The sequence below is a fragment of the Choloepus didactylus genome, chromosome 11, assembly GCF_015220235.1.
Source record: "Choloepus didactylus isolate mChoDid1 chromosome 11, mChoDid1.pri, whole genome shotgun sequence".
In the NCBI taxonomy this organism is placed as follows: Eukaryota; Metazoa; Chordata; class Mammalia; order Pilosa; family Megalonychidae; genus Choloepus; species Choloepus didactylus.
In genome coordinates, this window is record NC_051317.1 from 24,734,683 (window position 1) to 24,757,510 (window position 22,828).

General features: G+C 51.4%; 1 protein-coding gene across 1 annotated transcript; it reads left to right on the forward strand.

Moving 5' to 3' along the window:
* Positions 1 to 255: 255 nt before the first annotated feature.
* On the forward strand, positions 256 to 21,724 carry TRIP13 (thyroid hormone receptor interactor 13). The gene is made up of 13 exons (XM_037799256.1): positions 256 to 376; positions 891 to 1,056; positions 2,292 to 2,421; positions 3,667 to 3,722; positions 4,047 to 4,137; positions 6,538 to 6,610; positions 8,926 to 8,989; positions 10,862 to 10,948; positions 11,241 to 11,347; positions 12,610 to 12,763; positions 17,627 to 17,739; positions 20,163 to 20,232; positions 20,900 to 21,724. Exons 1-13 carry the CDS (start codon positions 285 to 287, stop codon positions 20,993 to 20,995), a joined length of 1,299 nt encoding a protein of 432 aa, XP_037655184.1. The 5' UTR covers positions 256 to 284; the 3' UTR covers positions 20,996 to 21,724.
* Positions 21,725 to 22,828: the final 1,104 nt, after the last annotated feature.

Genomic DNA, 22,828 nt, shown 5'->3' on the forward strand with positions numbered 1-22,828 from the left:
GCAGCAGCGAGCCCGGGTCCAGCGGCCGCCTCGCCTCCCGCGCTCGCCCCGCCGAGGTCGCCGAGCCCCCGGGCCGCGCCGGAACCAGGCTCGAGCGGCCGGAAGTGGCCCCGCCGCGCCGCCCGCCCGCCGAGCCGAGCGCTTCCGGGTCAAGGGGCGGTGCGCCGAGCGCGGCAGATTCGAAAGGCGGGCGGGGCGCGTTGGCGGCGGCGGCGGGCACCGGGGACGCGAGGCGGCGGCGGACGCGCTTCGGACGGGCCCCCGCTGCGCCCCGCGGCGGCGCCATGGACGAGGCCGTGGGCGACCTGAAGCAGGCGCTGCCCTGCGTGGCCGAGGCGCCGACGGTCCACGTGGAGGTGCATCAGCGGAGCAGCAGGTGCGCGCGGCCCGGGAGACCGGAGCCCACCTCCGCCCGAGCCTGGGAATAGGAGCGACCCGGATCACCAAGGGCCCTAAGTCATGGCTGTGAACTCCGAGTTTGCACTTCGGGCGCTGTTTCTCGGGCCCTTTAAATCCCCGGCCTCTTGGTCCGACCCGGGGGTCAGTCCACTCCCGGCGCTGGGGCCCAAAGGGCGGGCAGCGGGTTCCCCGCTAAGGAAGGCAGGGTCGCGTGGGGGCAGAGGGCCTGGGCGGCGGGGCCCGGGGAAGCCAGTGCTCCCCCGCCACGTAGCTCGGGCTGCTGCGGGCGTGGGGCCTGGGGGGGGGGTCTGTGGGTACAGGGCGCTGGGGGCCTGGGGCGCTGGGGGCCTGGGGGCTGCATCGCTGGGGTGCTGACAGTCTGGGGCCCACCCGGGGTTGGGGCCCTGCAGGCCCAGCCTCTGCCCTCACACTGGGTTTTAAAGTTTTTCTTTAAGGGAGTTCTTATCTGAGTGGTTTTTTTGTTTTACTAGCACTGCAAAAAAGGAAGACATAAAGCTGAGTGTTAAGAAGCTACTAAACAGACATAACATTGTATTTGGTGATTATATGTGGACTGAATTTGATGACCATTTTCTGGCCAGAAATGTGCAATCTGTGGCTGTTGTTGACACAGAGTTAAAAGTTAAAGACCCACAGGTAATTTACTAATTCATAATGCTAACAGTTAACTCTTTGTGGCATAAAAACAGTACTAGTCAGTATTTGTTTGCTACTGTGCTGCGGGTCCCTGCTGGCTCATCTGTTTGGGCATTTGGTGGATTTCTGCTCTGTCAACAGCTGGTGCTGGGAGTAAGGCATGGCCCTGGGGGCGGGGTGCTCTGAGTAATGGGGAGACGGAATGGTCAACAGACAACATGCTGTGCTCCTGAGGCCGCACTCCTTCCCGACTCTGCATCATTTGTGAGTGGAGAGTGGTGGTGGAGAGCAAGGGGTTAGGGTTAGGCACACAGGGGAGGGCTGGCCTTCGGGAAGCTCGGAATCTAGTCCTGGGGCACACCACTTACCCACCATCTCACAAGGTTCATGTTTGGAAATGGGGGGATGCCATGGAACAGTTCTGTCACTGCTGTGAAAATGGCTGAGTGACCGTGCTGACCTCTCCGACTCCAGCGTCTGATGCCATCACCCTTGCTTTGGGTCAGAATAAGGGGAAAGCAGGAGGTTTCAACACTCTTGCAACAGGACAAACTGGCACAGCCTAGTTGGAGGGGTTTGGCACTGCAGGTCCACCCGCAGGGATCTTCCTTAACAGATGATTGTTTAGAGACAGGCGAACAAGTGTTTATTACACTTGTCAACAGCAGCATGATTTGAGATATTGTAACTGTCCATCACAGATTGTCCACCCACACGATAAGATATGATACAGCCATTGAGGGGAATGAAGTAGATTTCTATCTATTGAAGTACAAGTGTCTCCAAGCTGTAGTAAGTGGGAAAAGATTCAAGGTACAAAACCATGTGTTGGTAGAATTCTATTTTTTATTTAACGAGTATATGTGCATGTATGTGCACACACACACACATATACATGTTAGATATATACCTAAGACCTACTTGGTCGGATCATAGGGGATTTTTATATTCCACATTCTGTGTTCTTTGTATTTGTATCAATAGGCATGTGTTACCTTTGAAATTATTAAAAAACAAAGTTTTTTATTAAATAGATCGAGGCCTCAAGGGGGGGGATATGTATTTTAAAAGAGCCAATCCTAAATCTGAACTAAAATATTCCTTTCCGAAGAACTAGTTTTTAACATGCTGTATAGTCACTCTTTATTTTTGGACTTTAGTGTCTAGTTTTCACAGCTCTAATGTGAGGCGTGTTCGACGCAGCACGTTTGGTCACTTTTTCCCTCTCGTTGCAGCCCATTGATTTGAGCACATGCACCATTGCGTTTCACATCTTCCAGCTGAACGAAGACGGCCCCAGCAGTGAAAACCTGGAGGAGGAGGCAGAAAACATAATTGCAGCAAACCACTGGGTTCTGCCTACAGGTGTGGTGTACTGGTGCTGGAACAGGGGCTGCAGCCACGGGGAGGGCACAGCGGGTCGTGAGCCTGGCCTGGGTTTGCTGAGCACCTCCGGGGCGGGGGGGAGGGGGTGAGCTGGCTGTTGGGACTCTCCAGGTGTTCTGTCTCCTCTGAAAGGGAAAGCACGGCACAAAAAGGCAAAGTAAAAGTTGCCAGTCCAAGATTGCATTGTTCTCTTGGACAGGCATCTCAGGCTGTGTCCAACGAGGATGTTGGCGACGCACTTCTTTCCGTCCAGTTGGGGTCCCTGCTGGCCGTTCCCCCTGCTCTGTCTCACTCGGGGTCCCTGCTGGCCGCTCACCCCGCTCTGTCTCACTCAGGGAACCTGCTGGCCGCTCCCTCCCCACTCTTACTTGGGGTCCTTGCCAGTCTCCCCCGGCTCTGTCTCACTTGGGGTCCCTGCCGGCCTCTCCCCCGGCTCTGTCTCACTCGGGGTCCCTGCTGGTCTCCGCCGGCTCTGTCTCACTCGGGGTCCCTGCCGGCCTCTCCCCCCGCTCTGTCTCACTCAGGGAACCTGCTGGCCGCTCCCTCCCCACTCTTACTTGGGGTCCCTGCCGGTCTCCCCCGGCTCTGTCTCACTCAGGGTCCCTGCTGGTCTCCCCCGGCTCTGTCTCACTCTGGGTCCCTGCCGGCCTCTCCCCCCGCTCTGTCTCATTCGGGGTCCCTGCCAGTCTCCCCCGGCTCTGTCTCACTCTGGGTCCCTGCTGGCCTCTCCCCCGACTCTGTCTCACTTGGGGTCCCTGCCGGCCTCTCCCCTGACTCTGTCTCACTCGGGGTCCCTGCCGGCCGCTCCTGACCTGTCTGTGCCTCTCCATGGGGTTTGCCGATGGTCCTGGCAGGCAGAGCTTGGAGTTCACTCAGCCGCCTGGTGGTAAGCCTGGGGTCCGATGGCTGGACTCAGCTGCCTCTCTGAGCATTTACACCATGGAGGAACTTTGTTTTTGTGCTTGTTTTAAGGACAACTACGTAAAAGACAATTGTGCATTGTAACCAAAGCTAATTATCTTACTCAATTTAACTGATCACAGTTGACTGACATTTATTTTGTGTCTTTAATTTTTAAAAACATTTTGCAAATGTAACTTTCCTGTAATCAGAATATTACCCTACCAGGCTCGGGTGTGTAGCCAGCATTGATCTAGTGCAGACCTGCCTGCTAAAGGTAAAGTCTGCTTTTCTAGAATTGTAGCTTTGGTTATTATCTTACAGCTGAATTCCATGGTCTGTGGGACAGCCTGGTGTATGATGTAGAAGTTAAATCACACGTAAGTGCTACGCTTTTTCCCAAGACAGCCCCATCGCTGGCAGTAGAGTGATGGGGCTGCTCTCCAGAACCTCTCTGAGCACCTCAGACCCAAGTGGGCTTTGGGGGACCCTGACCCCCACAGCCCCGTCCTGGGTATCTGCCCCCTGGGGTTGCCTGTCCTCTCAGCGCAGTGACAGCCAAACTTGATCCTCTCACATGTTCACTGAGGGCTTGGAGGTGGCGTCTCTTCCTCTTGTTTGTTCTGTTCACTGAGAGCCAAGCCCTGTCAGCACATCCTTACTGGATTCTGTGCACTTCTATCTTTTTTCTTTTCTTCCATCAGCTCCTTGATTATGTGATGACGACCTCACTGTTTTCAGACAGAAATGTCAACAGCAACTTGATAACCTGGAACCGAGTTGTGCTGTTGCACGGTAAGGCTTGTTTTTCATCTTCAAGACATACTCTGTAAAATGAGATTTTCGCTTATACCTTTGTCCTTCTCCAGGAAGTTACAACTTCTTATTTTCTGAAGGAGCCAGAGTTGTCCTGGAATGTTCCCTCTGCATGAAGCAAATCCATTAGTCCTGGTACCTATTATTTGGCCCTTCATTTGACGGCTAACTGATTACTATTGTGTGACTTTTTTGTGTTGTTATGGAGCTTTTCAAATAACTTTCTGGCTCATTTCACCGACTGACTGTAGTCTTTAGGATAGAAACTGCCATATGTTTCTTTGTAGTATTCACAGAGCTTCACTTTGTGAATAGGAAACTGCAAAAACCATCTTTTAAAGGAGCTATGTGGTTCGTCACAGAAGAAAACTCCAGTGATTTTTTCAATGTCACTGGGTAGCAAGGGGCAAAGGAATTGAGTGGAATTCAAAGAAACTTTCAATTGCAGCAACGTAGAAGCTCTGATTAGTTTTTATACCAATTAAGAGTATATGCTCATATATGATCTTAGAAAAGGTTATTTTTTAAATAGCAGATCTCCTCGGCACACTGTCCTAATGGCCAAGATCAGAGTGGGCAGTGCATATTGTAATTAGTGAAGTAAATTGTGCTTTTCCTTTGGGATCGGTTATTTCCCTTGCCTGCAGAAAGTCAGGCTTGTCTCCACTTTCTGTTAGATGCCGTCATCCTTCCGTCTGGGTCAGCTCAGACCTTCCACAAGGCTGGTGTTGGTGGCACGTAGGGCAGGGGTTTGTACAGCAAAGGCTCCTTGCCTCAGGCAGCCTTGTGGTTTAGTGTAGGATGCCAGGCCCGCTTAGAAATCTCTCCCGGGGAAAACGGCAGGCACCAGGGGCTGCGCAGACAGCAAGCACCACACCTTGTGGGTCCTGACAAGGGGGACCCCTCTGCCTCCATTTATCAGGAAAGGTGTGCTTGCCCTCCGTGGGGTCTGAACGGTGCCTCAGGGAGTGGGGGGAAGAGGACACCGAGCTGGGCTGGTGTCAGCGGAAGCCCGAGGATGCTGAACCAGACCCGGGGCCAGAGAGCAGCTGGGGCCAGGGAGTATTTGAGACCAGGGGTCCCCGAGGGGTCCAGATTCCATCAGGGTGGGCGTGGAGATTCAGGTGTCCAGTTAGTTGCTGGTGAATCGACAGAGTACGTGCGAAGCCGAGTCTGCTTCCGGCAGTTGTAGCAGCTCGTGGGGAGACGCACGCAGGCGTTCCATCACACTCAGGGCGCTGAGTGCCTGAGGGGCGTTCAGGTGCCACAGCCAGACCAAGGACGAGTGGGGCTCGGCCACGGGCGTTGGTGCCCGGAGAGGACAGGATGGGCCTAACAGGCAGTTTAAAGGATTTGGGGGAAAAAGTGATTGGCTTGGGACCAGGGTGGGAAAGGAAGAAAGAGGAGTCAGCATGTAGCCAAGGTCTCATCTGGAGCTTTCTGAGAGGCGGCCGTTCAGAGCTGACCAAGCCCCACGGTGGGGGCGTATTGGATGCGAGCATCCTGTGCGTGCCTGAGGCCGGCGTGCCCGGGCAGGGCCTGCCCTGGCTGTGTGCGGAGCTGCACACAAGCAGCTGCCAACCACAGCCTACTCGGTGCCTTCCACGGAACAGAAAGCACACACCAACAGACAGAGCCTGAGGTGCAGAGGGCCAGCGAGAGAATAGAACCAGGGGCTGCACAGGAGAGAATGGCTCCCCCCGAGGGAGGCTTAAGACAGAGCAAAGGAAGGGACAGGGACAGACGGACAGGCAGAGCAGGGCTGGCAGAGGAGGTGTTCCAGAAAGTGCGGGGACAGGCCCTGTCTTTCCAGGGTCCTGAGAGCCCCAGGGAAGGGGGCAGAGGCCCTCCGGTAGAGCCGGGTCATGTGGCACAGGGCTCAGGGCAGGTGTGGAGAGGCGGGGAATGTGGGGATAACTCACGGAATAATTACACTGTTTTCCCCTCAGTTGCTGCTCTCACAGCGGATTCTTTAGTACATGCTGGAGGGCTGTTCTGAAAACTTTGCTGCTTTTCTGTTAGCTCAGGGAACTCATAAATAGGCAATGATTTTTAAGTTTTCCTCCTTGCTCAGTCAACCAGAGGGACGCAATCCCTTCCCTCAACTCTTTTTCCAAAGTGAGGCTGATGAAAGGCATGGAAGTGGAGGACTAGTAAGGAGGAGGGAAAGCCTTAGGGAAAAGGCAGGTCTGCAGGCCGCAGCGCAGGTTTCTCAAGTAGAGCCATGATGCCTCGTAGTTGCCAGCAGGCTTTGTAAGGAGCGAGCAGGACTTGGGCCAATACATCAGCAGCTATGAGGTCTCTTCGCAGACCCTGTGGACAGGGCCACCCCAGTGTTTCATACTGACTTAAAGACATATTTGCTTGACTTTGCTACAGGCCCTCCAGGAACTGGGAAGACATCCCTGTGTAAAGCTCTAGCCCAGAAATTGACCATTCGGCTCTCCAGCAGGTAACTTTTGGTAATTTGAAAGAGCGGGACAGCAGAATGGGATTGTTTGCTTTTCTAGTTTGCTAATGCTGCCAGAATGCAAAACACCAGAGATGGGTTGGCTTTTACAAAAGGGGGTTTATTTGGTTACACAGATACAGTCTTAAGGCCATAAAGTGTCCAAGGTAACACATCAGCAATCGGGTACCTTCACTGGAGGATGGCCAATGGCGTCCGGAAAACCTCTGTTAGCTGGGAAGGCACATGGCTGGTGTCTGCTCCAAAGTTCTGGTTTCCAAATGGCTTTCTCCCAGGGCGTTCCTCTCTAGGCTGCAGTTCCTCAAAAGTGTCACTCTTAGTTGCACTTGGGGTATTGGTCCTCTTTGAGCTTCTCCGGAGCAAGAGTCTGCTTTCAACAGCCATCTTCAAACTATCTCTCATCTGCAGCTCCTGTGCTTTCTTCAGAGTGTCCCTCTTGGCTGTAGCTCCTCTTCAAAACATCACTCACAGCTGCACTGAGTTCCCTCTGCCTGTCGGCTCATTTATATGGCTTCACTGATCAAGGCCCACCCCGAATGGGCGGGGCCACACCTCCATGGAAATATCCCATCAGTTATCACCCACAGTTGGGTGGGGTGCATTTCCATGCAACCAACCTAATCCAAACGTTCCAACTTAATCCCCCTAATATGTCTGCCCCACAAGATTACATCAAAGAGTATGGCTTTTTCTGGGGGACAGAATACATTCAAACCAGCACATTTCCTTCTTGTTTTTAGTTTTTCAGTCATTTTGCATGAATAATAGGTTCTTCCCTTTCAATATAATGGTCAGTCCTTTCACATTCAGCATAGCCTGTCTTGGATTAGGAGTCCAGTCTTCTAGGGTTTACTGAGATTTGTCTCATGACGTAGCGTGTGGCCCGTCTTGGTGCCCTCAGGATGGCGTGCTCACCGCTGTCGCGTGGATGGCTCTTACGATGGCAGCGCAGACTGCTTGACGTCCTGGCTGACCTCTGCCCCCTGTTCCTCCCCTTACCGGGAGGAGGGCCGAAGCCTGTAATTATGGCTGTGGATTGTCTGTTTCTCCTTGCACTGTTTTAGGTTTTACGGTTTTCAACAAATTTGGAAAATATTTGGCCATTATTTCTTCAAGTAATTCCCCTGCCCGCTGCCCTTTTTCTGGGAGATCATTAATATGCATGTTACACTATTTGATGGTGTCCCACTGGCCACTGATGTGTTTTCTTTTTTTTTTAATTTTAAGAAATTTCTGTCTGTGTTTCATTTTGGGCAGTTTCTGTTGCTACATCTTCAAGTTCACTGATTTTCTGCAGCCACTAATCTGCTTTTAATTCCGTCCAGTGAAATTGTCATTTCTGAGCCTCTCCTCTGGAGGTTCCATTTGGCTCTTTGTACTTTTCATGTCTCCCCTGATTTTGTTAAAATCCATTATCTTCGTAGCCGCTCTTTCAAGGTTCATCGTCAACATTTCTGAGTCTGTTTCGGTGGCTGGTTTCCCTTCCGGTTATGGATCACATTTTTGTGCCCCTTGGGATGTCGAGTGGATTTTTAACCAAAGGCTCTACGTTGTGATTCGGTGTGTCTGTATTTTGTTGTCTTCCTTCAAGGGTGTTGGGCTTTGTTTTGTAGACACCTCCAGTCCTTGGGATTTGGTTTGATCCTTTTGGTGTTTGTTTTTTAAGCCTAGTTAGGGGGCGAGGGAGGTTCAGTGTGGCCTTAACACTAGCACGTGGCCCTCCAGGGGTCTGCTGTGTGCCTGGAATGGCCGACGAGCTCTCCTCTCGGTGTTCCCTGGTTCAGGGTTTGCAGGAAGTGATTCTGTGTTCTAAAATGAGTCATTGCCGTCCTTGGGTTCAGCTCATGCCGAATCTGATGTTCTCTCTTGTTGCTGTACTGGAATCCCTTTTAAACATTGAAACCTAAGTTATGAGTCCATCAAAAAAGCACCGGTTGGGTTAAATTAGTTTGGTATTAAGCTCACATTTTATTTTTGCATTTCATGGGGCTAAGAGGTTTTTTATTCTTGTTTAAATTTAAATGAGGCCATCATTCAATTTGAAAACTTCATTTGCTGCAATGCATGACTACTGATTGCATCCTGAGTTTTCCGAGTGATTTGGTGCACAGTGTGCTGGGTTCCTCAATTCTTTAAATTCTCTAATATTAGTAATTTTATTGGTTTAATGAGTTCGTAATTCCCAGTGTGCTGGGAAGTTGAGAGGTGAACTAAAGAAGCAAAGAGGGTTGCCACTGACGGCAACAAGATTTTAGTAATTTGCAAAATAATTTCCTTTTATTCTCTTATCATCTTAGGTACCGCTATGGCCAATTAATTGAAATCAACAGCCACAGCCTCTTTTCTAAGTGGTTTTCAGAGGTGAGTATTAAATATTAATTCTCGTTCTCTGATTGTCAACCACTGTGGTTGGAAAATGTCCTGAGTAGTAGATAAACCTCTCCAGAATGTTTCAGGAGGGAAAGAGGGGAAACAGGAGGTGCTCGGGGGGCGGACTCGGTGGTTGGAGGGTGCCGGGCAGACCCGTGCTGGGAGGGCTGAGGCCTCAGCAGACCCTTTGACCTCGAGACCCTTGGCACAGTCACCAGGGGCCCGGCAGAGGCCATTCGGGGGCTGGGGGAGACGCAGCTCCACGGCACAGCTTCCCCCTTGGCACTTCCGCAGGCCTCGGAATATGGGCTGGAATCCTAGCTCTTGTCCTTTAAACGACAGTTAGCAAAGGGGAAAACACCAGCCTCCCATGTGGCAAAGAGGGGCTTAGAAGACACCCACCTTCGGAGCAGATGGAGGGCCTCTGGCATGGGGTGGATCAAGGCAGCCCAACGCCAGGCTGCCTGGTGCCCCCAGACGAGACTTGGCACAACAGCTTTGGAGGCTGTGTGAAAGTTTCCCTGGAGCGGGGAAAGAGCAAGAGCGGAGTGGTTGTTGGTGTCCCAGGAGAATTTGGTCTCGCACCCTAGTTAGAGGTTGAGCGCTAAAGAGAATGAAACAATCCTGACAAGAAAATAAGTTGGGCTTCAGACTTCAGCTCAGCTGGACGGTGGCTTCGGGGCCTGGGAGAGAGAAGGTGCGGCCGAGAGTGTTACGCCCAGACCAGATGTCAGCCGCACGTAAAGGTGACCCGTCGGCCTCGGCTAGGGAAGCGTTCAAGGGCACAGCACCTGTGAGACCACGAGTCTTTAAAAATATTAAAAAAAATATGGTGCAGAAATGTTTACTTGAAGCTGTTAGACCAAGTAAAACCATTTAATGGATTTTATTAGAAACACACGTAGTCTGTTCCACTTTTTATTCATAGTGGCTCACGTGGCAGCTCATGTAATGCAAACATTATTTTGGTTGGTGGGATTTGGGACTCCGCATTTCCCCACTTTGCCTGTGTACTGGCCTGTGTTGTTCAGACACATTGTCACTGCCAGACAAGGGCGGCATCCCCACTGGTGCCCCCTTAGTGCAGTAATGCATCTCGAAACGAGGTACCCAAACCACCAAGCAGTTACTAGGGGTGAGAGGCTGGCAAATCTGGGCCACCAGGCCACCATGTCCACCTACTGGCTGCAGCCCTTTTGCCTCCATCACAGAGTGACTGCAGAAACCAGAAGGCCCACCAGGCCCCCGGCCCCTGGCAGAGCAGGGCTGCCGAGTGCTGCTGTGGGAGCAGGGGTGACCTGGTTCTGGCCTCCCTGTCCCCCCACCCTGGGCTGCCACCCAGCATGGCTCTGTTGCCGGCTGAGCCTCGTTTGGCCGCCTTGAGATGCGAGGTGACCAGTCTCCCCCTCACCGGGCTGCTGGCCTCTGTGGGGGCGCATCAGGGATCAGGCAAGCTGGGACAGTGCCTTTATGTGGGGAGCCCCAGCCCGTGTGCACATCTGCCCCTGCTCGTGCCCGGTCAGTGAGGCCAGCAGGCCAGCAAGGGGTACGAGGAGGAAACCACACGCTGCAGTCACGCCCTCCTTGCCGTGTGCTGTGCGGTCAGGACCCAGCTTCCTGGCTCTGCACAGAAAGGGCAAGCATCTCCGCTGGCCTCTGACGTGCTGACCTGGTTCCTCTTCGGGTGTGCTCTGGGATGCGGTCCAGGACGGGGTGGGCCTGGAGTCCGAGAGGGTGCAGGCCTTGTCCAACTGAGACCCGGCAGGGTGCTTGTGCTGCCGCCCGGCCCCTGGGTCTTCCTCGCATGAGTGTACCCAGTGGTGTGTTTCGTGCAGATCGGCTAAAGAATGTGTTTGACTCTAGAGCGGCAAGCTGGTAACCAAGATGTTCCAGAAGATCCAGGATTTGATTGACGACAAAGATGCCCTGGTGTTTGTGCTGATAGATGAGGTAGGAATTTCAGATGTTGAGCCTTGTGATCAAAGGCAATTAAATAATCCCATTGCCTCTTCCCGTTGCTGAATGCACTGCTCTCATGGCGTTCGTGCTGCGCTCGGCCCTCCCTGCGCTTTTGTCCAGCCTGTGCTCCGGTGCTTGTGTGGGGTGGTCACCCCCTCCCTAGCTTCCCGTTACCGGGCTCTGGGAGCAGGCGGGCACACTCACACGCGTGCCTTCCTTCACTCACGCTCCCGCCGACAATTCCCTGGCCCCGGCCCCGTCAGCCTGTGCCCTGACCCCTCAGGTGGAGAGCCTCACAGCAGCCCGCAATGCCTGCAGGGCAGGCACAGAGCCCTCAGACGCCATCCGCGTGGTCAACGCCGTCCTGACCCAGATCGACCAGATTAAAAGGTAACGCTCCCTTGCCCCCCGCGACCTGGCCGGGCATGGTTCTAGGCCTCCCTGCCCAGCTCCTCCACCAAAAAGGCTTTTGGCAACAAGCGTTGGCTAGAATTTTTTGAATTTGAGGCAGCATATATTGAATGGTTTTTTTTAGAAAGTGAATGTTTGTTACTCTATTAAAGCTTAAAAAACATAAAACAGATCATGGGCTTGGTAGAAATTTTGCACCGTACAGAAAAGCCTAAAATACGAGTAATGCGTTTGAGCATCTGTGCTGACAGAACTAGTGTTTGTCGGGGTGAGGGTGTGTGCTCACAGAAATTTTGCACCGTACAGAAAAGCCTAAAATACGAGTAATGCGTTTGAGCATCCGTGCTGACAGAACTAGTGTTTGTCAGGGTGAGGGTGTGTGCTCACCTGCCAGCCCCAGGCGGGGGGCCTCTCAGTCCTGCACCCAAAGCCGTCCAGCCTTACTTAGGGGCTGACCCCCCGACAGAGCCCGTGAGAAGGTAACTTCCCCATCCGTGCAGTGTGTTCACTTCGCCCTCTGCTGGCCAGAATTCCCACACTTCCTCTCCAGAATATTCTGTCCTCTGGTACCTGGAAGTCCAAGGTGTTAATCAGAAGCTTGCTTGTTGACTGTGTCATTTTACAGATGACGGTGTATCTCTTTATTTCCTGAAAAATACTTGTCCCATGGAGTCAGCTGGAAAAGTCACCCTTGCCTCTTGCCTTCTTTTCCAGACCAGTTCATGCAGGAGGAAACACTCCTTGCCTCTGTTTCCTTCTCGCCCGTTTGCTCCTCGGTCCGCAATGACTTGGCTTTTCCCTTCCTCCTCCTCTTCCTTGTTAGATCTGGCTCAGGTTGCTCAGTTTTCTGCTAAGTTTTTCTTGACTGCAAACAGTCGAGTGAGGGTGCCCAGGAGGTGAGGACGGGACAAGGTTGCAGTAAGAGAGGGTCGTCATGAAGGTGCGAGCTTGCTGAGTGAGCGAGTCACGTGGAGGTCTAGGAGAGCCTTTCGGAAGGCTCCAGAGGTGGAACAGTCAGGGCAGAGGCTCTGGGGACGGCCTGCCTGACGTGCCCAGGAGCAGCCAGGAGAGCCCGGCAGGAGCACTGGGAGCCGTGGTGGCTGGGTGAGGCTCGGGCTGGCGCCTGCATGCCACCGAGCGCAGCATGGCCAGGAGGCCCCTCGCAGGGCTGTCTTAGAGCCAGTGGGGCGGGGTGGAGCCTGGAGCTCCAGTGATGGCGGCGCCTGCTTCTCTCCCCACAGACATTCCAACGTGGTGATTCTCACCACTTCCAACATCACCGAGCAGATCGACGTGGCCTTCGTGGACAGAGCCGACATCAAGCAGTACATAGGACCTCCCTCAGCAGCAGCTATCTTCAAAATATATCTCTCTTGTCTGGAAGAGTTAATGAAGGTATGTTTACTTTTCTCTATTCCCGTCAGTAGGTTTCTTGTGCGGTTTTTAAAAATTTTTTGGTAGTAAAGTATAAATATGACAAAACCCATCCTAACCATTCTTAAGTGGATGAGTCTGTGCCTTTATGTCGACGAGGTTGTGTAGCTTTCCCACGTCTTCAGAAACTGCCCCCAACAGCGTGCTCATGCATTTGGTGTCGTATCTAAGAACCCATTATATAATTAAGGTCCCAAAGATTTCCCCTGTTTTCTTTCAGAGTTTTATCATATTAGCTCTTATATTTAGGTTGTTAATCCATTTTGCTATCATTGTTGACTATGGAGAGAGGTGAGGTCCAAATTTGTTCTTTTGCATGTGGATTTCCAGTTGTCCCAGCAACACTGTCGAAGGGATTATTATTCTCTATCGAACAGACGTGGTGCCATTATGGCAAATCAATTGTCCACAGATGTGTGGGTTCATCTCTGGACTCTCGGTTCTACCCCTTTGGTCTGTAAGTCCATCCGTACGCCAGGACCACAGTCTTAGTCACTGAGGTTTTTATGGTAGATTTGAAATCAGGGAGTGTGGGACCTCCAACGTGTTCGTCTTTTTCAAGATGGCTTTGGCTCTGCATGGTCTCTAACCATAAGATAAGCTTTTCCATTTCTGAAAAAAAGGCTGCTGGAATTTTAAGCGTGATTGCATCAAATCTGTAGATCACTTTTGATAGTATTAATATCTTAACAATATTAAGTCTTTCAATCCTTGCACACTGGTGTCTTTTTTGTTTATTTAGTCTTCTTTAATTTCTTTCAGAAGTGTTTGTAGTTTTTAGAGCACAATTCTCTCACTTCCTTGGTTAAATTTATTCCTCGGTATTTTGTTTTTTTAGATGCTATTGTAAATGGAATTGTTTTCTTAATTTCCATTTCGCATTGTTCATTCCTGGTGTTTAGAAACACAACTGGTTTTTGTGTGTTTATCATGTGCTCCACAAGTTAGCTGAATTCTTTTACTAGTTCTAGTAGATTTCTTGTGGATTCTTTGGGTTTTTTTTTATATGGGATCATGTCATTTGCAGATATAGTTTTACTGAATCCTCTCTGCTTTGGATGGCTTCTATTTCTTTTTTCTTGCCTAACTGCTCTGGCTAGAACTTCCAGAAGAGTATTGAATATCAGTGGTGCCTGTGGGCACCTTTCTTGTTCCTGATCATAGGGGAAAAGCTTTCAACCTTTTACCATTAAGGATGATGTTAGCTGTGAGTTTTTCATATGTGCCCTCTATCATATTGACAATGTTTCCTTCTAGTCATAATTTTCTGAATGTTTTTCATGAAAAGATGTCAGATTTTGTCAAATGCCTTTTCTGCGTCAATTGAGGTTATTGTTCTAGTTTGCTAATGCTGCCGGAATGCAAAACACCAGAGATGGATTGGCTTTTATAACAGGGGTTTATTTGGTTACACGGTTACAGTCTTAAGGCCATAAAGTGTCCAAGGTAACACATCAGCAATCGGGTACCTTCACTGGAGGATGGCCAATGGTGTCCGGAAAACCTCTGTTAGCTGGGAAGGTACATGGCTGGCGTCTGCTCCAGAGTTCTGGTTTCAAAATGGCTTTCTCCCAGGTCGGTCCTCTCTAGGCTGCAGTTCCTCAAAAATGTCACTCTTAGTTGCTCTTGGGGTATTTGTCCTCTCTTAGCTTCTCTGGAGCAAGAGTCTGCTTTGAACGGCCATCTTCAAACTGTCTCTCATCTGTAGCTCCTGTGCTTTCTTCAAAGTGTCCCTCTTGGCTGTAGCTCCTCTTCAAAATGTGCTGTCAGTTGCTCTTCAAAATGTCACTCACAGCTGCACTGAGTCCTTCTGTTTATCAGCTCATTTATATGGCTCCAGTGATTTAATTTAGACCCACCCAGAATGGGTGGGGTAACACCTCCATGGAAATTATCCCATCAGTCATCACCCCTAGTTGGGTGGGGTGCATCTCCATGGAAACACTCAAAGAATTACAATCTAATCAACACTGATACATCTGCCCACACAAGGTAACATCAAAGATAATGGCGTTTGGGGGACACAATACATTCAAAGTGGCACAGTTATATTTTTTCCTTTGTTCTATTAATGTGGAATATTACATTGATTTTCCTATGTTGAACCACCTGTTCATTCCTGGAATAAATCCCACTTGGTCATGGTGTATAATCCTTTTAATTTACTCTTGAAATAGGTTTGCCTGAATTTTGTTAAGGATTTTTTTGCATTTATTTCAGAAAGGATCTCCATCTGTAATTTTCTTTTCTTACTCTGTCTTTATCTGACTTACTGCCAGAGCAGTGCTGGCTAAAATGAGTTAGAAAAACATCCCTCCTAAGACGTTTTTTGGAAGCGTTTGAGAAGGCTCGATGGAAGCTCTTCTTTAACTGTTTGTTAGAATTCAGTGATGCCATATTACCCTGGACTTTTCTCTGTTGGGACATTTTTTATTACTGATTTAATCCCCTTACTCATATACGTCTGTGGAGCTGTTTCTCCTTGAGTCAGTTTATGTAATTTGAGAGCTACTAGGAATCTTATTTATTTCACCTAAGTTTCCTAATATATCTATATCTGTCTAATCTGACATGTAATTGTTCATAGTATCCTCTTATAGTCCTTTTTGTTTCTGCAAGGTTGGTAGTAATGTCCTCACTTTCATTTCTGATTTTGGTTATTTGTGTCTTCTTTCTTTTTTCTTTTTCTGTCTGGCTAAGGATTTGTCAATTTTATCAATCCTTTCAAAGGGCCAACTTTTCATTGGTTTTGATGATTCTATTTTTCTGTTCTTTATTTCATGTATCTCCACTCTAATCTTTACTATTTCCTTCCTTCTGTTAGTTTTGGGTTTAATTTGTTCTTCTTGTAGTTCCCCTGGCTTTGAAGTCAGGTTATTATTTCATGGTCTTTCTTCTTTTTTAATGTTGGCTTTTGTAAGTATAAATTTCCCTCTGAGCACTGCCTTTCTTGCATTCCATGTGTTTTGATATGACATGCTTTCTTTTTCATTCATTTCTTAATATTTTCCATTTCCCTTGTGATTTCTTCTTTGACCCATTGGCTGTTTTAGAGCTTGTTTAATTTCCACAATTTGTAAATTATCCAGTGTTCCCTCTATTGTTGGTTTCCATCCTCATTCTATTTTGATCAGCAAAGATACTTTGATTCCAGGCATTTAAGATTTATTGCAACTTGGTTTCTGGCCTACCATGGCTAGGTTCATCTGTCCTGGAGTGCGGTCCGTGTGCACCTGGGGAGGACGTGAGTCCTGCTGCTGTTGGGTGGTACGTTCTCCACACGTATCTGTTAGGTCTGGTTGGTTTATGGTATTGTTGAAGTCCTCTCTTTCCTTCCTGATCTGACAGATGTTCGGTCAATTATTGAGAGTGGTATAATGAAGTCTCCAGTTATTTTGTCAAATTGTCTAATTCTCCCTTCAGTCCTATCAAATTTGGCTGCTTACATTTTAGGGCTCTGTTAGGTGTGGCTGTGTCTATGGTTATAATTGTTGTATCTTGTTGTTGGATTGAACCTTTTATCAGTGTATGATGTTCTTTGTCTCTTATAACCTTTTTGCCTTAAAGACTATTTTGTCTGAAAATAATGTAGCCACCCTACCTATTTTTTGGTTGCTATTTGTGTGGAATACCTTTTTTCTATCCTTTTATTTCAACTTTTTTGTGTGTTTGCTTCTAAAGTAAGTCTCTTGTAGATGGATGATATTTCTTATCCAATCTGCCAATCTCTGCTTTTTAATCGGAGAGTTTAATTCATTTGCATTGAACAGTTTTGCTCAAATCTGCTGTTGCATCCTTCTAGTGAGTTTTTCATTTCAACTATTGTACTTTTCAGCTCCAGAATTTCTGTTTGGTTCCTTTTTATAATTTCCATCTCTTTATTTTGTTCAGACCTTGCTTTCTTAACTTCTTTTAGTTCTCTGTCTGTGAATTCCTTTAGCTCACTGAACATATTTAAGACAGTTGACTTAGACTCTTTTTCTTACAGTTCTAATGTACGAGCTTCCACAGGAATGGTTTGTCAAATTCTATTTTTCCTGTGAATAGGCCATTTGTTCCTGTTTCTTTGTGTGTTTTTAAATTTTTTGTTGAGAACTAGATTCTGAGTATTATCCCATTTCTTTGGGACTGCTGGTTGAAGGCTGAAGTCATCTGTTTGTGACTTTTCCAAACTACTCTTTGCTTCCAAAGGGGGAAAGGAGAAGAAAAGATACTGTCTCTTTAAGCTCAGGCAGGTACTTTCTCCGCCTCTGGGGTAACACAGTGGCCCCCAGCGGTGAGCCCGCATTCCTGGATTTTGGAGGATGAGGTCCTAGCAGCCCACCCTGGCTCCAGCTGCACTTACAGGAGTGGATTCAGGTAGTTCCCGCCACTTCCCTGACAGTTTGGGTGGAGGAACTGGTTCCTAGAACTTCTGCTCCGCCATCTTCCCACAATCCTTTTTCTAGATTATTTCTTTTTGTTGCTGAATAACAGTCCATTGTCTGGGCGCACCTGTTTAGTTGTGCCTTCACCTACTGAAGGACACGTCGGCTGCTCCCAGTTTTGGACAGTTACGAATGCTGCTGCTGTAGACCCTCGTGGACAGGTTTCTGGGTGGGCAAAAGTTTCCAGCTCCTCTGGGTCAAGACCTCAGCACGACGGCTGGTCACGTGGTGAAACCTTGCTTGGCTTTGGGGGAAACGGCCAAAGTGCCTTTCCGAGTGGCTGTGTCCTCAGCTGCGTGCTTCCTGCTGTGTGCAGTTTACATTTGCCTCTTGCCGTAGTGCCCTGGGACCCGCCTCTCGGGCCTTTCCTGCATCACTCGTGCGTGTCTCTCTCCAGTGTCAGATCATATACCCTCGGCACCAGCTGCTGACCCTCCGGGAGCTGGAGATGATCGGCTTCCTCGAAAACAACGTGACCAAGTTGAGTCTCCTCTTAAGTGAAATTTCAAGGTGTGAATTTCAATTTTGAACCCCAAGAAAAGCCCACTTGCTTTTTTTTTTTTTTTTTTGCCCCCCGTAACTGGGGGTCATACCTGACTTGGCATCTTGGGTGGTGTTTTGGGGCGGGATAGTCGGGGGTTGAACTTGACAGTATCGTGTGTGCCGCGGGTTCCTGGGCTGGAGAGGGAGGTCAGCGCTCCCCCAGGGGTGCCGTGGGGTCATGTTACATATAAAATAACGTTCTTCATTTCAAGGAGATTGAAGTTCAAAACCTAGACTTTCCTGAACCATTAAAGTTTTACAAACTGGCAAGTAGAAAGTGTGATACAGTGGAGGCTCTTGCTTCAGAACCACGAATAAATACTTGCAGGTTTCTGCTTGGTGCTTTGGGGCCTGAAACAAGGCCTGTGGTCCGGCTGTCCTGGACGCGGAGAAATGGGCAGCGTGCGCAGTGGGAATCGTGGGCCGTGTGCATGAGGCTCCCGGCTGACGGCACCCCCAGGTGCAAAGGCAGGAGAAGGAGTGACCTTTTCGGGTTCAGGGAGGACAAAGGGGGAAACAAGACAGTAGAGCAAGGCCTTGCAGAGCCGCTAGTGTGGGGGGAGCGCTGGGGACTGTCCTTTGAGGGACGTGAGCCTGGATGGCTTTATGAAGTGGCAGCGTGAGGAACCCCTTGTTAAAGAGTGTCTGTTGAAAAGATTGAAATTGGTTGAGATACGAGCAAGGAAGAAATTCAGAGACTTCTGCAGAAATCAGCAAAGCTGAGAACAACCTGGTTGCTTGGGGTGTCTGTTCACACACGTTTGTTCGCTCGCTTGCTCGGGCAGACCTCGCCCCGTCGGCCTCAGAGGCCAGCTCTGCGCTGGTGGCGCGGCGTCCGAGGCCGAGATGCGGCTGCAGGGCCGTGGCCACCTGCCAAGGCAGGAGGAAAAGGTGGGGAAGGAAGAATGGGGGGGCTCCGGGCTGGGGGCACTGCTGGGTGGGGGCAGGGGCAGCAAGGAGCCACAGAAAGGCCTGGGAAGTGTCGGGACCCGGCAGCGGCACGGCTGCTTCACTTGGCAGGTCTGCCCGGAGCGTCCCTTCTGGCCACGGCCATGGCGGCCTCACGCTCCCGGTGGTGGCGCGGCGCAGAGGGAAGGGGGAAGCAGTCTCCGTCCGTCCAGCATTCAGTGGGGCTGTTGGGCCTGGACCCTCTGCTTGTTGATGTTGTCTGCGTGCCCCGTTCCCCTGCGCCCCGCTCTCACCATAAGTTCGGCCCCTCTGCACAGCTGCAAACCCTCATCCTTCCCGTCTGCCCTGGGCCCTCTGCACAGTCTCCCCTGAGGTGGCTTTGTCCATAAGGCTGTCTGAGCGAGGGCAAGACCGCGGTGCCTGGTGTCCCTGAGCCCGAGCCGGGCCTCCTGGGCCGTTGTGGCACATCCTCACTCAGTCGGGAGGGAAGCGGCCAGGCCTCTGCAACCGTCAGCACACTTGTCACCGACAGGGCCTGGGTCCCCTTGAGAAGCCTCTGCCCTGGGGCGGGGAGGGGCACGGAGCTGGTGGGCACAAAGGGAGGTGTTCAGCGGGTGGGATTGGGGGTGCTCCTGGGGCATGTCCAGGGTGAGTGTCTGGGTTGGGAGGACATCCAGACCGAGAGAGGAGAGGGCAGGGGCACGCCAGGCGGGGAGCCACCTGCTGGGTGTGGACCAGGACGGCTGGGGCGGTGGGGGCCAACGTGGGAGGGGTGGGGGCTTCGGCAGCAGGTGTCTCCTGGGTGGTGGAGTGCTGACGCAGGTGCTGACATGGACGCCTGTGCAGCACCGGGTGGGGGCCTGGAGGAGAGAAGGCTGAGCCGAGGGTCCGGGACCCAGGGGTCCTCCAGGGGAGAGGGTGCGGGCGGCGGGGGGGGGGGGGGGGGGGGGCCCTGGGATAAGAGTCAGGGTGCTGGGCTGCTGCCAGGCTCCGGGGAGAGGCAGGTGGGGGTCGCTGGGACGCAGGCTGCAGGGAAGGTGCCTCGGACACTGCCATGGCGAAGGCAAAGCGTCCTCTGGCCGTGGGGCTCCGACGCTGGGAGGGCCAGGCAGTGGGGTCTGTGGGGGCCTGGTGCCTACCGGCTGCAGCCCTCCCGTAGCCCCCCAGGGAGAGCCAGGTTCGGGGTGGGGGGGGCCTTGCAGCGGGGTGAGGTGAGGTGTCTGCCTGCCGCGTTCCTCGGCTTTTGGGAGAGTTGGCTTCTGCCCATCCCAAGCGTTGGGGGCTTTCAGCACTGATGGGTCATGAGGTCGTGAGGACCTCCTGGGGGCTTGGGGGCGATTTTCTGGCCCCTGCGGCCCGAGCAAGCCCGTCGGAGCCCGAAGGTGGGAGGAGCTGGGGCGGAGGGGACTGGGGTCGGGGCCGTGGGGAGGGCTGTGTGGGACCACGGGGACACCGAGTCACTCACCGGGCTGTTCCTGCAGGAAGAGCGAGGGCCTCAGCGGCCGGGTCCTGCGGAAGCTGCCCTTCCTGGCGCACGCGCTGTACGTGCAGGTGAGTCGCCTGCCGGTGCGGCCAGGCCTCTGCAGGGCTCCCCTTGGGAAGGCGAGGGTCTGCAGCGGCCCCCCTTTCCTAACCGCGGGGTCCTTCCACGCTGGGACCGCCTGGGGTCCTTGGGGTGGGCAGGGCATGGCCAGCGCCCCTCTGCCCGCCCACACGCACCCACCTGCTCCCACACTCCCCCTGCATGGGGCCCTCCCTCGGGCCGGGGCTCGGGGTCCCCCAGAACAGCTGCCTGGCGTCGCTTCACCGCTGAGCCCTGTCAGCCCATGGGGGCCCAACTCCCCGCTCCTTCCCCAGCTGGGGGCAGGGACAGGGCTCGAGATCGGGCTGGAGGAGGGACCTGGGCGGGAAAGCGGGCTGCACTCGGGGCAAAGGCAGAGGCCCTGGGCGCCTTGCCGGAGCAGCCCGGGCTGTGTGCGGTGGTAAGGGTCGAGGGGCACGCAGCCTTGGGGTGGTGGCACTTGGCCAGATGGGAGACGCGGAACCCCGACCCAGTGCTGGTTTCTTGGGGTAGCTGAGCGGAGCGAGGTCTGGTTCCTGGCGGACTCTGCTCCTTCTTGGGGTGGCGGCAGCTGGCTGAGACCAGGACACTGGTTTGTATCACCCAACGTAAAGGGTGAGCTGCCTGGGCACCCCTAATGCTGTGTGTCCGTTTCAGGCTCCCACTGTCACCATCGAGGGCTTCCTCCGGGCCCTGTCCCTGGCCGTGGACAAGCAGTTTGAAGAGAAGGGGAAACTGTCCCCCTGCATTTGACCCAGGGCCCCCCTGGCAGGTCCTGGCGGCAAGGGGCCAGGGAGGGCCTGGCTCTCCTCTGCAGCCTCTCCAGGACGCCGCTTGGGGTGATGCCAGCTCTGCCGTGAGACGGGTGCTGGAGGGACGGGGCTTTGAAGCACAGTCAGGGATGACAGGCCTGTGTTCTTGCTGCTCCTGAGAAAGTGGGTGACGGTCGTCGGGTTTTGTTTGCCTCTTTCAAGAGAACTGCCCTGGTGTTTTTTCCCACCTCACTTCTGGTTGACCTGGCAGAGATGCTAACACGTTTTGTTAAAAACAAAAAAAAGAAGAATGTAGATCTTACAGACACAAAAGAGAAACTACATAACCGTAAGAAAGAAACAATCATAGCATTTAAAGATGTGCACGTCATGTAGGAGAGATTTTCTCACGAGCTTATTTTATTTAGCACAAGTATGGTTTGGAGACTCATGGAGAAGAAAAACTTATTCCTATATTAAAGAAATTGAGAAAAAAAGTTGTGGGGGAGTGTTCTTCCCAGCAGTGAGCCACGGCCCGTGGGAAAGAAGCAGACAAGTCAGGGGCCCTGGAGCCCGTTTGCCACTCGCTGCCTCAGGCGTTTCTCTGCCAGCTGTTTTATTTGTTCAGTGATGTTTCTCACGTCTCAAATGAAGATTTGCATCAACAGAATGTAAAATAAATTGGTCACTAACTGATGTATTTCAAAGAATATTATGTTTTACTTTTATCGTGTGCTAAAATAAATTTCATGTTACTGTTTTGTACATGAAGTCCATTTTTTAAAGAATGTGATATCTTTTGTTATACAACTTTTGAAGTACTAAAATTCTTTTTTTTTCCATAATTTTCTCGTTTTGAATCTTTTACAAGCAACTCCAAATGCTTTGAGTTTTAACGGTTGCTACGTGAATACTTATCTTCAGGCCTGTTTCACGTCTTGAGGACCTTGTGTACCTTCATCACCCAGAAAAGGCTCTGCCTGTTTTATGGAAACTGAGCTAACAGCTTCGAGGAAACGCTCTCTCTGCAGCAGGAGAAGGGGTCAACCCGAGACGCAGCCACCGCGTCACTGCAGCCTCACGGGTTCCTGACTCGGGCAGATCTCAGAGCAGCTCCTGCCTCAGGAGGAAGCCCGCCACGCCGCTTCCTCGCGATCCGAGATCCACAGGGAAGAGGCCCTCAGACTCACAAGCTCTTTTGAGAAGCAGTTCGTACATTTTAAAAACGGTTCGGGGCAGCTAGTGAACAAGGGAAGATAAACATCTGGAAGTCCCTGCAGGTTTACGTCAGGGTTCCCGCTGGGGAGGAAAGAGGACTGTGAGTCCAGCGCTGGCCAGCGGCAGGTGCCCAGGAGTTACTGCGGCCCCCCAAGGCTTTGGGGTGCTCGGGTCCGCGTCATGAGGCATGACTTTGCAGCCGCGCCACACTTGCCCTGTCAGAAAACTGCTTAGGTCTTTGAGTCCGTGCCATTTTATTTACTTATCATGTAATATTAGTAAGAAATAACAAGCCTGCCAGTTTATGTGATCTGCCTCTGAAATCCTCAGATGCCCACGGTGGTCAGGACAGTTGCTGTGTTTGAGTCTGTGAGCTTTTTAAAGTGGGGAAATGAGAGTAAACCCATAATGAACGAAGTTCTTGCCTTAGTTCAGAAACAGTACCCAAACCCCTGAAAATTGGGTTGTGGATTCCTTAAGGAAATGTGGTTTGAAAACTAATAGCAATGCAATTTCCAAACTCATCTTCTAGTAGCTCTCCTGAAAGATTTCATAGGGTTTTCTATGCTCACAATTGTGGCGGTTGTGCTCCTCTTTAATCTGCATATTTCGTTTT